The 18,181-nt window shown below is 34.7% G+C and overlaps 1 protein-coding gene across 2 annotated transcripts in view; it reads right to left on the bottom strand.

The window, feature by feature from the left end:
- TTC29 (tetratricopeptide repeat domain 29) overlaps nucleotides 1-18,181 on the bottom strand; it is a 132,900-nt gene that overhangs the window by 79,378 nt on the left and 35,341 nt on the right. For both annotated transcript variants that reach the window (XM_068403848.1, XM_068403847.1), the window contains exon 6: nucleotides 3,174-3,386. In XM_068403848.1, the coding sequence (XP_068259949.1) occupies nucleotides 3,174-3,386 (213 nt within the window). The remainder of the gene's footprint in view (nucleotides 1-3,173; nucleotides 3,387-18,181) is intronic.

The raw sequence follows: 18,181 nt of genomic DNA, 5'->3' as shown, positions 1-18,181 counted from the left end.
AACGTGTTGACCCATACACTTCGCTAATGTGAATCTTAGTGAAACACCAGAAGAGAACTATCAGTAGACTAGGTTCATATTTCTTATTTTCATGGCTATTTTGCAAGCTACTGTAGGCTAGAATAGCTAAAAAATGGGATAACTTATACTTGCAAGCAGTAGTCATAGAAAATTCTGCACAGGCAGTTGCTCACTGAGGTGCATCACACTTTTCCATGCCAGGTTTTATTTCACTAATACTGATCTAACAAACACTGCTCGCTGGTCTTTTTATATTGCTCCCGCAACAGAAAATCATCCATTCAATACTGAAATTCATAGAAATTAATTATATAAATGCTTACTGTACCACACTATATTCATAAATGTCCCTCCAGAACATGAGTATCCATTAAAAAAAATTGTAGATGGAATTATATTAAAAATAGCCAAAAATCCAGTCTTTCTGTTGCTCAATATCCATCTGCTCAAACACAATAAAGAGTGGAAAATCAACCTGAAGCATAACTGCATATCAAGATATTTTATAAAATGCATAAATAAATATAGTTGCAATGAAAAGGGAAATTATCTACTTAGAATTGTCAGGCTAATAAATTCTTTATGTCCAAACACACAGAAGCCTACATCTAGCCCTGAAACTCTCTGAATGTTATAATTGCTGAGGCCATAGCAATGCTCTATCTATAGCACTTAATATGTTATATAAAATTATGAAAAGCCTGTAACTCAAAAACCTGCTGGTCTTTTCCAATGTTCAATATCCCTTAAAAGGCTTAATGAGGCAAAAGGATACAGAAATACAGTTTCACAGAAGTATAATAAGTGAAAAGTTGCTAGGGATATAAAAAACTTCCTTCCTCGCTTAAAAACAGTCTGAGAGTCTGATCTGGGTAATTTCTAATCCTAATTCATAAAATACAAAAACATAGATGATGGTCCAGAAGGACAGAATGGATATTACAGATTGCAGCCAGAGCCAGTCGGGATTTAATAAATTGTTAAATATGGGCTTCATAGATAGAGGCTATAGTTCTGGAATGGGGACTGCAGAACTTGTCTGAAAGGAACTTCTAAAGCTTAAATTTAAAGAGAACAATGGCAAGTATACTGTGCATAGTGATATTTACTACATGTCTCAAGAAGCTATGGAAAGTGATTGAAGTAAAGGCACTGGAACATCTGTCTGGTCAAAGTAAGTTTTGGAAAGGCATCAGATCCTTTTTGACAATCTCTTAATTCCCAGCAGTTTTCACTAGCGATAGGAGGAAGTTGATGAGAAACTTCATCAGCAGGCCTTCAGTTACTATATAGAATATTATCAGCTGCAATTTTACTGTAGCTGAGACTTAAGCATGTGTTATAGACAACAGCTGCAGCAAAAGCTAAAAGCTTGTATTTGACGAACAGATGCAGCTGGAAAAGATGGAAAAGTTTTTGAGTAGACATGTCCTGCTGCTGATTAATTGTATTGGCATTCTCAGTATTTGGGTACATACTCCCAAGAGAAAAGATCTAAACAGGCAATTCACAAAAAAGATCTCCTAATGTAAATTGCAGATAAAACCAAAATAGTTTTTTTAGTGTTTAATTAAGAGAAAAAATTAGTCAAATACAATCACATGCCCTCACAAATTAAACATTTGAGATGGAAAGAATTGAATTCTTGCCCCCAAAGTCCTGTTTGGTTTATTCCCCAAAAATTACCACATAAAAGCATTTGGATTTCAAATGGTTCTTTAAAATATTATTCTTCATAAGATAAGAAAGATCAGCAATTTTCATTCTTTAGAATTAATATAATAAAAGACAATATAGTAAAAAAACCTGAAATAGAAATAATTCACTGGCACTTTTAAAAATAATAAATGGCAAAGTTCACATGGGCTTAGATGCCTGAAAGCTCGTTCATTTTTTCCACAAGTATCTGCTGGTCTAATAAAGATATTTGTTTTTAGGAACTTGCCTTGTCTTCATACATTTTATACCTTTCTATAGATTGCTGTGTTATACTATCTACCTGTATAGTCACATATTTGTTTGTGGAAAACTTATTATAAAATTTGGAAAATATTCTCAAATTTTTTGCCTTTTTTGATAGTTTAATTCTATCTATCCTAACTACTACCCAATGAGTGGCTAGCAGATTAATGTTGGGCATACATTATTAAACTTAAAAAATGAATGCATCTGGTGATAAATATTGAATTAATATTATATATTAATTATATGTGCAATTCATATGCAAAATATGCCCCTTAAGGAACACCATGAAAGGGTCTTGAATAGCTGTGCATGGAAAAAAATGATTATTTGAGACCTTCTATCCTACTGCTAAGAAGCACTCCAATAATCATCTAGGCTAATCATCTAGGAAAAGTCAGTCTGTAGAAGAGGACATTTAACAGCATCTTTTGAGAAACAAACATTATTAAGACTTCTAAAAAATCTGGAAAATTATGTGTATTTTCATAATTCGACTTGTAAGATTTGCCTTCTCTTTTCTGTTCCCTCTCATGTGTAAGAAATGCTCCAGAGAATGGAGCATTTTCCAGAACAGTTATGGAGTTTCTACCTGTGGAGATACTAAAAACCTGACTGGATGTAGTGCTGGGCAGCCTGCTCTAGCGGACCCTGATGATCTCCAGAGCGCTCTCTTCTTACCTCAGCTATTCTGCTATTCTGTAATTTTTTACTTTAGATTTCAAAGTATTTATGTGTATTAAGATATACAGAAGATTTCTTGTTTGCTTATGATAGAAAACTGGTTTTCACAAGTACTAAATTACTATGTAGAGTGAAAAGGTAGCAATCCAGCAGATAATATCACTCAAAAATTGCCAAATCAACAGTGACCAGCCAATCAAAATCAGTGAGCTGAGCTTCCATCAGTGACCTCACTTTCTGATTATGGGTTCACTGTTCTATACTATTACTCCCATAGAGTTGTTTTTTTTGGAGATAAAGCTTTCAGGAATCTAAGAGATTCTTTGTTGTCAGCAAGAAGGTATTTCTGCTTTAGTGAGATCTGGAAGTGTATTGATAGCATTTGTCTTTGAATTTCATAAGAAATAATCACCCAGTCAAACACTTGACAATTTCTACTTTACTCTTGGGAAAATCATGGCATGCACATCAAACAAAGGAATGTGAAAGTGTTATTTTCCACCTACCTTCTTTTGCCATTTTTAAAGCTTTTATTAGTGTTTTGATGGCCTGTTGGTGTTCTTTATTTTCTAGCATTTTGTCTGCTAGTAATGTATAAATTCTCCAGAGATGCTCACACGCCAGTGAATTGTAAGTACGGCCTGTCTCATCCTTCCATGTCGTACCCTCTGTTAGCTCATAAAATGCTTCATAATGCTCAGCAGCTTTCATGACATGACCTGAAAAATGTCATTCGTAATTACAATCAGTGTAATCAACAAAATTTTTAAAAGATATTAGTCTATAATAATTTTTTCATTAGAAAGTAAGTTGCAGCCAATCATTTCACAGACTTTTTGAGAATCTGCAATATATAACTTATAGATCACTGGAAAATACTGCCAAATCTCAGAGTTACCAGTAATGCTGTAATTTAAACTATCACATTTTAAGTTGGCTTTCCTTTGTAGATTCACAATGTTGGGGGTGGGTGATCCCAAGGATGCAAAGTTAGAATTTTCTAGAAAATACATCTATTATAGATTCGCAAATATAGCCTTTGTGGATCTCATATTTCAAAATCACATCTATGCATAAATAATCACAATTCAAACTGTTCCTCAAGTTTCTTTTTGTGTGGAAAGATTTGAAATGTGGAGAATAGAGGTATAAAAACCGTAGCAAAAAACTCTTTATTCAAAAAAATTAATTGATGAAAAAAGAATTACTATGTAAGATAATTTATTCAACTGTTATTACTAGGCCAACTCTGGTGAGTTTACGTAATAAACTTACTGGAAGAGCATTAACCACTAATAGATTAATTATTGAGCCTGAAGTAATACAGTTTAAGGTCTTCAAATGTAAGTTACTCAAACATCTTTAAGGCAAAGGAAAGTCTGAAGATAAAGTTCAATTCATTGTAACATGCAAGTAGTTCCTCCCTCCCCTCTACCTTCAGCTAGATTTATCTCCGTGTATATGTGCAATCTAGGAGATTTCCATGCTTTCTGGACAATGGAAATTCAAAGCCCCTGGAAAGAGCAGAAAAGCTTTTCCTTATACATAATGGGTACAGAAAAACTGCTGGGAAGCAGGTAAGATGAGACCCTTTATATACACACACAAAAAAGCACTCTGGTCACAGTGCCGTGTTTTACAAAAAATGTTCTATAGCAGGGAGAACCGTGAATGTGACCCTTCCTTCATAAGTTTGTGTGTGTGTGTGTGTGAAATGGAGGAATTTTGTCCCATAGATCATCAATGTATCAACTGCTATTTCTATTAAAAGCTATAACAAACCACAAACTAAGATTGTTTAATGTGTTTGCAGTTTACACCTCTTCTGAAACATGATTTATAAGGAACGATCACTGTTTTTACAGTGCTGCATTCAAATTACAAAAAGAACCAGGAAGGAGAAAAGTTGTTTCCCAGTCATAGGAAAGGAAGGGAGAGAAGCTTGGAGAAGGACCTTCTTTAAGCATTTTGAGAGAAAATGGGGCTAGTTCCCCAGACCTCCACCCACCCTAGAGGCAGCAGAACAGCTATGACAGATTCCTCTTATTAACTTCATTTAGATTTGTCTTTTACATATGTTACCCTTTTATAACCATGCTTTCAACTTTGCAATATAAAACATAACTCTTATCTTTATTAGAATTAAATTTATTTTCCTGTTAAGCTTCTCTGATGATTAAAATGAGTTCAGCTAAAATTGACAAGCACAAGAAACTTCTCTTTCAAAGCAGCAACTAATTAAAAGAGTTCCACAGACAAATCATTTTAAGACTCTACAACCTACGATTCACGTAAGAGTTCCAGAGGACACAACAAAAAGTGCTGAAGAGAGAAGTGCCAGGTGAAAGGGGAGACAGCAGTCTTACTCAGTTCCACCCTAGCTAGGGACAGGTATTGGAGAGATGGCCCAAAACATTGGAAAATTCTTATTGCCAGAGTATGGAACAGATCCTGTAAACAAACAGGAAGAGATCTATACATTCTTTCCATATTGACATCAGACTGAACAAACAGAAATGCAAAGCGAAATTACCATGACCAGTACAAGCTGTTTAAGGACTCACTGGCAGTACATGTAGCAGGAAATAGATATGTAGACTTGCTAAACCCAGATGAAAACTTTTGTCCATTCTAACGAGGCTTACAATTTGAATTTGGGTTTCTGCCTATCCAGTCCAGCTAACTTCTTAGGGCAAATCCAACTCAGAAGTCAACAGAATTCTAGTTATCCAAGTTGCTAAATGCAGATTTAAGATATAAATTGAAGAAGTTGGCATTGGCTTTATGACAAGTGATGGAAAGTTGAGTTGAACTTTAATGTTAATACCTAGATCTAGAATTTTATCCACTCAGATACACATAAGCATATACAGACTCCTCCTTGGAATTCTCCTCAAAGTTTATTAATCAACTGATTGTCCTTTTGAAAGGATGTTGTTGTACATTTAAGTGATCTGATTTCACTACATGTACAATGGAATATTTAGAATAATAGTCTGATTCACAGGTAACTCAAAAACTTCTAGTAAGAATGGGAAGCAGCAAAAAAATGAATGGTATCACCTGGCTATGTAATTTGAAGCTGAACATAGTATCTGAGTTTCTCCTAAGACTCTGTAACATAATATCTTACTGGGACACATCATTTAGGTAAACAACATGTGCAAACTTCAGAACTATTGTTTAGATTGTTAGAACTATCAGGTATGGTAATTCTTATCCATGCTTACTCACTTGCAGTATCCCCTTGAGAAAGTTTCTGTCAGACTAGAAATTGAACTCATATATTCCATGTAGCCCATAGTTCTTAAGAGTTGACCTAACCATAAGAGCTGTGACCTGACATCCTTTTTGCCAGATCTCAGTGAAACCTCTTTAGAAACAATCTATCTACATCAAGCTTCAAAATACAAAAGCAATATAATCTTTTTGGTAGTATTCAAATGGAACTAAATTACATTTGGCTTCCTTGAACTACCAAGAAAGATTATGAAGTAAGACATAATACAATCTGCTCACAGAAATACCAAAAAGAAGATGCTGAGCAAAAAAAAAATGAAATACCTGTTAGTTTTCTAGATGAGGGAGAGATGGAATTCCTGACCTGAAAGCCTTTACATGTCTGGGAATTTGCTTACTGAAGACTCTTTCAAGTAATACTAGCTATCTGGAGACCTCTCAAATTCATGGAAGGTAAAACATTTTAGACTTTGGAATTCATTCCTCCATCAAAATAATCTGAAATCCCTTGTTGTCATTGGCAAACAACATATCAGTCTATTTCTTTAATTCATAATGTTTATGTGAACCTCGTATGTTGTGGAAAAAGAATGTTTTCAGGGGGGTGTCAAGTTTATTCACTGTCAGGAGTCTGTTCAGTTGGAACGGATCTGGCCAGTGCATTTCAATTTTTAAATACTAAACTACTGTGACAGTTACGCACAGACACAGGTAGATGCTGTCTGAAAATCTTGAAAAACATTAAAAGAAAGTATTAAGCCAATTACAGAACATTTCTGAGAGTAAGAGTATTTTTATCTCACCTGAGCAGTGACAAGGCAGAGTTTTAAATTACTTTTATTATCAACTGAAAAAAAGAAGCAAAAAAAAAAAAGCAAAATGAGAGGAAAAACAATGAGCAGGAAAATCACTTGGAATAGTTTGTAGAAATTTATCTTTTATACCTCTAGGAATTCAAAGAGAAAATCCAGAAGGTGTTTCTAGGAGATCTATATTTGAAAAATCTATTTGTAAAGTGTTACACAGTATGGCTATTTTCAATTGGCAACATTAACAGCAATTGCATATTTCTTTTCCCACTGCCGTGCAGAAATTAGCTCAGTGTATACTAAATGGAGTCTGAGAATTTCCAATATCTCTTCCGTGTTTATAAAAGAAATCAAAAGCCAGAAACTTAACTCTTACAATATATATACTACCATATATAGTTTAATGTAGCTCAGGGCATAACAAAATAAATCCTATCAGCAATAGTTTAGTTTTAAATATGGGAGGTAAACGTCGCAATATAATTTTGGGAGCGAGGAATCAGTTTTAAACAATTATATAAGACATTACTCTGCCACTAAGTATCAAATTTTAGAAATCACTCTTATTTTCGTAGCAACCACATATGTATGCACAACGATTTGTGCTACAGTTTTCACTGAGTTGCTTAGGAGTCAAAAAAATAAATCTATTCATTCAAGCAAAAGAACTCAATGTAATTTTGTAAATACTGAAGAGAAACGTTTTTACATTATCTAAAACTTCCTTTACAATTCCCCTTCCTAAAACACTCCAAAAGTATATATTTGTTATATCAAAATAGGTATCAAATCAAAAGGGGTATATATGGAGACTACTATTTTGCTTTTTTTTTTTTTTAAGTAGAAAGATTGACTAGATATTAACACAAATGGGTTTAAATGTGAAGCTGCCATAAAAGCAGGCACATAAATGTAATTCTCACAGCCGCTATTTTGATGCACATTTTTGATTCCATGAATATTTTATGAAATGGCCCAAACTAAAGCCATATAACATTCCTGCATTACTGATGCTTGCGCCCGTAAGCTATAAACATTAGAGGCATGATTGAGTGCATTAAAATGAACTCATTCAGCAGTGCATTGATTACTTGAAGGAGAAAAAAAAAGAAGTTACTCCCACTTAAGAAAACAGCACACAAATCTGAAGTTTTCAATACTGAAATTAAAGATAGCAAACTTGAATAATGTGGTATTTAATAAATAAAGGCAGTGCAAAACTATCTAGAATTCTCTATATACAGTCCTGACGTTAATTAGGTGAGATGTTAATTAGGTCCACAGATTGCTTCCAGTAGTGTACAGGTAATGTAAAATGTCACAATCTGCAAAATGCAGTGACTGACCTGTTCTAGCTCCATGCCTCAGCAATACTGAGAGCACCTAATGATTTCCTTTTCTATCAGCTCGTACATTTACCAATGAAAATAATGCCACAGAAACAATTGCACAAAAAAGTGACAGGTCTGTTAGCTACATTTCTTCGGCAGCATTAGTATAAGCAGAAAGCACATTTAATTCTAAATTGTAAACAGTTGTTGAGGACTTTAGAAAATATTCCACTTTGGCTTAAAACAACCTAAAGGAACAATAAAGCTTTATGTATATTATAGTATATTTTAATCTAGAACTAGGACATCTTTTGTAATCAGTTATTTCACTGTAAAACATGGACATAAAATCTGCTTGAATCAACAGTTAATGGTAGCAAAAAAAGAAAAATGTTACTATTATTTTATAAGATACAGGCTTACATTTCAGTTTAACTGCTTGAACTACTTGTATTAGTTTCCTATGTTCAATTATGATAATTACGGTAGCACTATTCATGCTGAAATAGTTAAGAATCTGTCACAGTTTCCAAGTTGAGCCTACACTATCTACAGAGGTTGTTCTAAGTCTTCAACAGAGATGTGTTGGGAGGTGGAACAAAAAGCTCACAAGAATCATAAAACAAGGCTCTCATTCAGTAAATAGTTGAGCCATCCTGGACACCTGAGGTAAAATGAATTGAACAGAAGTCACTGTGACTGATCTCAGATGTAAGAACTTGAGTTTATGTACCATCTGCAAAAGCAAGACAAAAATTGTGGAAGAGATTTAAGATAAAATGTTGTGGTTCTCTACTCTACAAGATACCTCTAAAACAAAACCAATCATCAGACAACAATCAAGGTGAGTATTTTTAAGACACAGGATAAAAAGTTATTTTCATTTACTATACAGAAGCTGATAACATTTTTCAGAAAGATTCCACAGGGAGTTTTAGCAAAATGACATAGGCAGTTTGTAAGAATATTGTAATGAACATGCTGGCTCATCACGGGGTATTCTGACCGTTTCCCCAATTTGACAATACACCAGTAGATCCTTCCCTAGAGTCTAAGCTGCTCAAGGTCATCTGAAAGCATGCCTGAGAAGCAGAAGGCTTGAGGACATAAAGGAGAAGGAAGGAGATTAAAGGAAAGTTGAGTATCACACAACCTAAGATATGGCATTGGGGGATGGAGACTGCAGTGCGAAAAGATGGTATTTTAAGTTCCCTTGTCTGGGTAAAAAACTGCTGGGCTAATCCTTGGTATTGCAGTTTAGAGAATGATATATTATTTCTGCTGACATTAGTTAAGCAAGTGTCTGTTGTCCGAAAAGAAATATATAACTATAGGAGTCCAGTGAGCATTAGATCATACATAGTCTTGTCCTCCGAGGACCTAAATTACTTGTCTTAAAGTTCAAATACTCAAAATATACCTATACAAACCTAGACGGTAGTGCATATTGTAGCACCCACAGTAGGACTGTTCACAGTATGTTATATTGCATCATCAACACATTATGATATTAAAAATGCACTAAAAAGATGTTGCTTAAAGGGTTCTTTAAAAGACACCTCACAAGCTAGGGATAATAGTACTTTCTGTGGTTGTTTGCCTGTCTGCTCTCTAATCCCTTCCCTTGCTGCTGCCAACACTACTGAACTGCAAAGAAGGAAGGGTTTCCTACAGACAGCTGAAATGACAGCTGCTTTGGGGATAGTTTACTGTGGACCAGCAAGAGAAAAAAAACCTGTAATTAACTGAAGAGCACATTACCTGAAGAGGAAATGCTGTGAAAAATCTTCTTGCTCTTACAAGAAAGCACAAAGAGTAAGCACAGGATGAACAGGCACTGTTGTAAGGGAGACTGGAACAAATATCCTCCTCTTGCCTTTCTTCCAGTTACTGCACCAGCCACTGAACTCTCAAAATTCTGGGTTAGCTCCAGGCCTTCTTAAGTTGCTTCTGGCTCTACATAAAATCTCTCAGATTTTCTCTAAGACACATACAGCTACTCTCTAGACCGACTGCAACTACTCAGAGGAACTCTACAAAGAAAAGCTGGTGTCAATTACGTGATTTCACCCAAAACTATATGCATGCAGACCTCACATATGCATTACAAAGAATGGTACGAAATATAACATACGGATATACATGAAAGACAATAATAAATCAAAGAGTAATTTCATACTAAGTGTAACTCTTAACTCTGAAAGTTAGAAACATACCTGCAATTACTGTCTTGTTTTCTGAACTACATTATATCATCGATTTCTCCCTTTGCTTTAGGCTTAACTATGGAAAAAATGTTCATATTTCAGGCATTTTCACAGAAGTTTTGGTCTGAGGTGGAATCTAGAAATCTCTGAAGGCTTTGCAACACTATAATTGCATAAACTGCTTTAGCAGTGTTTTGCCCACATGCAAACTAGAATGAAAATAGTACTCTTCCAAGATCAGCATCCAACTTCAGGAAAAAAACCTGACAACTGAACAGGTCCCATATGAAAATTCCACTAACTTGTCTGTCCTACATTTATATTCAAATGAACCAACACAGAAAACTTTGGTTTACATTTAAAATTCCTTTATCTTTTTAGATTAACATATTTTACGAGAGCAACATTTGTCAGATGCCTCCTTCTGATTTGTTTGATCATATAGAAACAACCACTTTTTGCTATATGTCAATTTTAACCTAGAGGAGAACTTTGCAAACAATGTTGAACACCAGCTGAATGATGACATACCCATTTTAAAGAGAATTCTTTCTTCACGATAACATTCAAACCTCCTTCTTTCATGTTTGTAAAGCATCAAAGTGCTTTCTATCGGCAAAGGCTACCTAAGATGCAAAATGTATTCAGGAAGCCCACAATGTAAGGTTCCAGGCTCTGAATAACAGCAGGCCCACACTCAGTGAGGTGCTCACACTTCAGGTTTCACAAATATTTCAGTGCTTATAGGCAGATAACCAAATGCAGAGAGGGGAGGGAGGTGAAAATGCAGTGATGAATAGTGAAGAATGGCACACGCTTTGCAGTTTTGTTTTTCAGGGCTTGAGGGTTTTTTTAGCTCAATAGAACCAAAGGAAAATAAGTTATATTACTATTTAATTTCAAAGAGTAATATGATCATTATCTTTTAAATACAGAAAGTGACACTGAAGCAGATTACTTTCACTAAATTGCTTCTTTTGCTAACTCATGTCAAATGCTTGCCTCTGTTTAGATATTTTTTTTGTAGTGATTACATTTTATTCAGCTTCTACCCCATCCCCCTTATTTTTCACGGCTTCCAATAATAAATTTAATATCAGATGCAATGCTCCAGCACTGGAGCTGTTCTGTTGTGCAGATAACCTACTTCAGAAGGATGCTTTGAGTAGCAGGTTGGACTAATGACCTGCTGAGGTCCCTTCCAACTTGAATTATCCTATGATCCTCTAAAGAGTAAGATGCATTTTTATTAATAGCTTCATAATGTTTGTTTTACCTATGACTTCTACAGTTTATTGATAATGGCTGAGGACGTGCAACCCCATCAGCTCTCAGTCCCACTGAGAAGGCACCTCTGGAAACAGTACCTCCTTTATCAACTACTAAAAGGAAACACTGCCTCCAGGAAAGTTTATGATGACAACTGCTGGTTCAGTTGCAGTAGTCCAAGACCTTGCAAAGCTTTGAAGCAAAAAAACCTGCTAGTGAGCGGGCAGCTTTGAATGAAGCTTCATCTCAGTACTACTCGTTAAGCAGTAAATAATTAAAATACCCTGGAAAAGACAGGTAAAATACAAGCAGCAATGTCCGTAATAGACATGAAAGAGAAGAGAGGGAAAAAGAATTTAAAAAAGCAAAGAAATAATTCATTTGAAGTTTTAATAAAGTTTCATTTGCAGTCTTGTTTAAAGATATATCAGACTTTAGGGATGTAACCTAATTACATTTTTATTCTAACTTCTATTCAAAGACCTTGGACTTTGAATCTTTAACACAGATCAAACAGTGTAATTTACTCATGGCTATCAATACTTTAAAAAGATCTCTTCATTAAATGTCATAGTCTTATGAACATGCACATAAAGCAAACAGAGCAACATTTGATACCAAAAACATTAAGAAAGAATATGGTTCTTACAGAAGTCTGTATATAAACAATTCACTTGAGTGCCACATATTATATTCAAGTGTATATAAAATGTTTTTTCTAAAACATTTCTGATATGATACCTTTCATAGTTCAATGTAAAAAACAGCAATACTTTGTCAGTAATTTTGTGACGTATTTGAACATGAACGTTACAATTACCAAATACCTAAGAACAGAAAGTAATTTAAGATACTTTTTTTTGCATACATCAAAACTTTTAAGGAAAACTCAAATTACAAAGTTTAGAATTAGCTCTATTGCACTGCTGTGAATATTTGGAAGAGCTTCTCATTACAAAGTAAGAATACAGATCTGTCTCCAGGTGTTATATCAGAATTGAAAGATTCTCCATTGGAAGAATTAGGCTCAGGAAAGTAGCAGTGACCGTGAAAGGATTAAGGAGTCTTTTGGCCAACCTGCTTACTTTTTCCTAGTGTAAAGAATATTATTACTGCCCTGTGCTTAATATTAAACCTTGGTTTAAATCAACTGGAGGAAAAGCATGAAGAAAGTTTTTCGTTTTCACAGCACTTATTTTCAAAAGTGAAAATGAGAACCCTACAGAATTCTCCCTGAGTTCTCTTATTCAAAACATCTTCATTGCCTACCAACACCTTTTAAAAAATAAGAAAAAAAAATAATTACACGAATTATATTTTTTATGAACTCAACTGGCCCTTTTTGCTTTCATGTTGCATGTTCAGAAGCTTCTTTCAGACTTCCTTAAGAGTATACTAATTTGAACTGAAAACCTACCTAATTTCTGTAACATCAATTCAATACAGTACCTGCTAGTTCAATACCAGTAACAACCCTGTAATAATAAGATGTCATTTATTGGGGAACTACATTCTGCACTTGCATGAGGATGAGCTCAATTATTTAATAAACCTTTTAAATCTGTCCTCCCCAAGAATCTATCTGGATTTATGTCTGTTTCTGTCTGCCACTGACTAACAGAGAAAAGCATCATATCTGAGGACTTTCTCTCCTAGCAATTTGCTGCTTAAACTTTTAAAATTATGCTTTACATTCAAGTTTTTCCTAGCTAACTTACATATTCAATTCTTCAGCAACCAGAAAAAACAATATAACTGCTTTGTGAAATAGTCTAAGTGCAGAATAACAAAGAAGAGTTAGTTTCAGTTGATATGATGAAAATCAACGACTGGAAGTGTCTTAAATGGTCAAATTGGATATGCAGAATTGCATGTCCCATTAAGCTAAGGCTTCTTTCTGTCTCTAAAGTTCCCTGATGTGGAGACTCCTTTTAAGTATATGTCTCTACATTAACTTAAAGACAAAATTTAGCAACAGGTACATGTAGCCAAAGATATAGGACTTGGAGACACATAAGTTTTCAGGTGTGAACTATTCCTGTGCTCCTTTTTCTGAAAAAGTTGTTTGGAAGAAATAATCACAACTAGGTATAAATCTTAAAAGTTAGCAATCTGAGATATGCAACCTGGGGCGAAGTGGATATACCACAATAAATCAATGATATTTTGTTACTACTAAATATGGTCTGTTATAAAAAGAAAAATTAAAAGAATCAAATGAAACATGCTACATGTTCTCTCCAAACAATGAACAGTACAAAACGCATTTTTAGATCAGTCTCCAAAGGCAACAAGCCTATGTGATCATCCTGTCCTCCAACTAGGCTTGGACTGAAATTCCACCAAATTTGGTAAGAAGTCTGTAGGACAATAAGTTCCCACCACTTTTTAGAAAATTAGTAGCTTGAGGATAGACATTGATCCAAATTTCAAACAGACAGAAAGACAGGCAGAATGCTGTACGTGTTCTAGAGGGCAGCACGCTGCTTGGCCAGCCAGCAACTAAGCACTGTCCAGGTCAGCAGCGTGTTCACTTATAGCTTTCAATTTATCACAGCACACACTGAACCTTACCAAGTACTAGTGTTATAGAAGCATACAAGAAATGGTATTGTATAAACACAGAACAAAACGGTAGTTCCTGCCTCAAAGGATATATAGCCTCTAAATCTCTAGAGCTGCGACTCTCCTTTACACCACTGCCATATTTTGACTAGCAGTCAGGCTTTTTATGAAAAAAATTACATAGGCATTTATATCTTCAAATCTCTTATCTTTTTGGTCCACACTATGACAAATCCCATTGTAAAAATAAAGGAAATTATGAGGCTAACCTTTTACCAAAAATCACAAACTTATCTGGGTATCATTTTAAACCAAAAGAAGTTGCTTAAAAAAAGGAACCTCTGACACAGACACAAGGATAGATGAAACAAGAAAGGCCTTGGGTAGCTATTAGCTGGTAATTTGAACTGCTTTTGTTCCTGGAGAGAGAAAGGGATCCGTTTTAGGTTGCTTTCTTCCAGTGTCCCACCTGTGCTTGTGAATACAACAATATGGAGACCTCTAGATACTGGCTATATATCTTATGGTGGAAATAGAACAACATTAAATAGGCAGGTCGGATAGTTCAAGTGCAGCAATACTGTTATCAGTAACAGTTCTGCACTGTTATCAGTAACAGTTCTGCACTCCACGGGTAGTAAGAAAGGAATTTATCACTCACAAAATGTTGTTCCATTCGTTTGTTTTATTTACCAATAAAACAAGCTGCTTCTAATTTTGTAATCAGATTGTAAAGCAGCACTTTTTGTTTCTACATTATACAGCGCAACGAGGATTTGCTATTTAAGTGGGCTTGGTAGACTTGCAACACAGAGAACAATATAAAGTTCTATTAATGTAGAAGGTGCATGTGGGCCATCATCCTACAGGTGAATTTTATTCTGGCTATACTTAGGTATCTCCTAGCAAAAGACACTACATGTTTATGTAACTAAAACAAAGTTGCAAAATGTGCACATACAAAAGCATAAGAAATTTCATAAGCAATTTTAACTTCTGCCTTTTTAAATCTTTTTAGTACTTCATTTTGCAATATTAACATTCTCTTTTTTTTTTTTTTTTTCTGAATATAAATTATTTCTGCCTGAAGGCAAACCAATCGGGGAAATTCTGCTTAAACGTGTGTATTTCCTCTGCATAGATACTCATGAATGTATGCTGAGTTCCTCTCAATTATTTATACATTACAGTTTTTAATTGAAAAACACTTGTCATAAACAATTCAAAACACAAAATCAACAATTTCTTAGCAATGGATTAAATAGGACCTGCTAAGCACAAGAAAATAATCAGTTCAGACTTTTTATGTTCCAAAAAAAAAGATGACGTTATGAACTGTCTTTAAGTTGTTTACCAAGTATATCTAGTAATGAATACTTAGGCTTCAGAAGCTTGAATCAAATGCCCATTAAACTCAATAGGAATCTTTCTACCAAATTCTATAATGCCTTGATGAAAAACTTGAATTTCAACAGTATGGTAAAATGATATGTATAATCCTACTCCTCAATCTTAATCCAGATTGTCAAAGTCTGTAAGAACCCTGTGGGTTTTTTTTCACAACAAACTAATTAAATTTATTTACAAGTCCCTTGTGTTCAGTAGGCCTTTCAACCAGAAAAGTCTGTGTCAAATTCTAACATATGAAACAGATTGTATTTTATCCATGATTACAGATAGAAAAATCATACCTTTCTCATAAATTAGTATTTTTGGGGTGGGTGCGGAGGGATCAGAAATGATCAACTCTGGCATAACATTGCTCTGACTGAAAAGCAACACAAGTTTAACATTGCTTATAATCAAGGCAGACCTGGATTAAGACTGAACATTTAAAAAGCCTCAATTAATTTGCAGAATATAGCAGATTTTTTTGAAATGTCTAAGCTCATTTTAGAAAGGACTAAGGAGACCCTGATCAGGAATTCTTTAAGACTTACAATCTACAAAACACACAAAGACAGACAAAATTGGGTTATTGGATTAGCTGTATGTTATAGGAATCAGTACTGAGATATCTAACATGGCTCTTTGCTTTGCATTCTGTCCCTTTCTCCTAGTAGTTCTGCCTGCCTTTAGTGCTTCCCGGTAAGCATTCCAGAAAAAGTATTACCTCCACTTTTGTTGATCCTTATGTGCTAACAATATAAATCTGATGAGTAATTCAAAGTCACCACTGCATTGAGATTAATGGCATAATTTTCACACATCTCACAGATCTCATACCAGGGGATATGCAGTTTCTGGCATGGCACTGATTTACATTTGGAATTCGTTGTGAAAGTTTTATTCATTGGACTCTGCTGTGATACTTACATGCTTTCTCAAAACTAGTTATTTAAATGTATCCAGAAATGTTTCCAAGCACTGCAACCAACAGGTATGGAAAGGTGCGTCTGTCCTAGTAAACTCTCCTATCCTTCAAAACAGTGTGGCTGCCTTCAAACCGCCTGTTAAGAAAAGTCCCTGCAACACTCCTAATTACCAAACTGTGCCCATGAATAATTGCAGGGCAGGAAAGTCCAAGTTAGCACAAGCTAAAAGCGTGTGCAGGACTATTAACACCATTTTAGCACTAGCCTGAGCTCCAGAGCTCATAGACATCCCTGTGCACTGCTTAATTTACTCATGCAGGACAGCAACCACAGCCTGTGAATGTCTACCTTTGATGCTAATGTCTGAAAGGTAAGCGTTGAGATCCTTGCATCATTTGAGGGTGGGATGATAGATATTCATAAGAAGATTGTAGTGATGATGTTTTCATTGCTTTCTCCAGAGTTCTCAATGTCACTCTTACTGCTCCACTGTGCCCCATACAACGTACCACTAACCTATCCTTTTGTAAGGGTGTGCCTTAAGGAAAGAACAGTCACGCATCTGTATTAGAAAAACACCATCAGATATGTTAATTAGTCAACTTTAAGCTTCTCTCATGAAAGCAGAATTGCTTGACATTAAGATTAAAACATCTGAAGTACAGGCTTTAAAGCACTGGCTATATTTGAATGTGTGTATATATATATATGCATATATATGTCTGTATATAGTTGTGTATGTATATACACATGTATGTACATACACATCTATATACACACATATTTATACAAACACTTGTATTACTTGCAATAGCCTTGATGGCTGCTTTCAGATATCTTTTTATTATGCTTTTGAATAATATAAAATGTATTACATCTAATTTTGTTATAACCTATTTGAAGCAAATAGCTCCTACACATACAAATTCCTTGTTTCCCCCTGGACTGCTTTGTTACTGATATAAGTTATCTGAAACTTTAGGAAGCATATATTTAAGGTCTACATAATTTCATGCTTGATAGATGTTAACTATTTAATACAAACCAGAAAGCACTCAAATATTGTAATGATGAGTGCCAGCAGCATAAGAACCCATACAAACTAGCACTAATTTACACTAATATAGAACTATCACAGACTATGATGATCTTATTATTCTCTGATATGCAGAAAAATGCACACATTTATAATGACTGATATTATTCTTGTGCTTTGAATGTGTTTTTAGAAGTAAGAATATTTTTTAAAATCAGTTCTTCTTAACTGAGATTCTGTCACAAAGCCTGTGCTTACTTGGATGACAAGTAATGCTGGATTTAATGTGAGAAAAAATATTAAAATAGGACATTGCTTTTTCAATGTGTATAAAGTGACATCAGCATGTTTAATAGCTATATGAGAAAATAACTAGTAACAAACTAATGAAACAATTTATTATCAGCCCCCAGAGAAAAGAAACTATGGGGTGAGTACAGCTAATTGAACAGGATCATAACCTGAACACTCCTACAATAATCAATGAGTAGCATCTCATTTGGGTAACTTTGTTTACAGAGACTGTATTTTACAGAGTTTTTTAAAGAGGAGGTTAAAATCTTGTTCTGCAAAGAACTGTGACTAAAATCATGTTTGCTCCAAGCAAAATGTTCCATTTGTGTCCATAGCAGGCTACTCCATTATTACTGTTTCCTTTCCCTTATGTACCAACAGCCACTAATCGCCTGCATCCAAATATCATGACTGAAGTCTACACTGCCGACACCTTAAATATTTAGCT

This window comes from Nyctibius grandis, chromosome 6 (assembly GCF_013368605.1).
Source record: "Nyctibius grandis isolate bNycGra1 chromosome 6, bNycGra1.pri, whole genome shotgun sequence".
In the NCBI taxonomy this organism is placed as follows: domain Eukaryota; kingdom Metazoa; phylum Chordata; class Aves; order Nyctibiiformes; family Nyctibiidae; genus Nyctibius; species Nyctibius grandis.
Note: the sequence above shows the minus strand (reverse complement) of the source record. Positions and strands in the feature narration are given on the sequence as shown.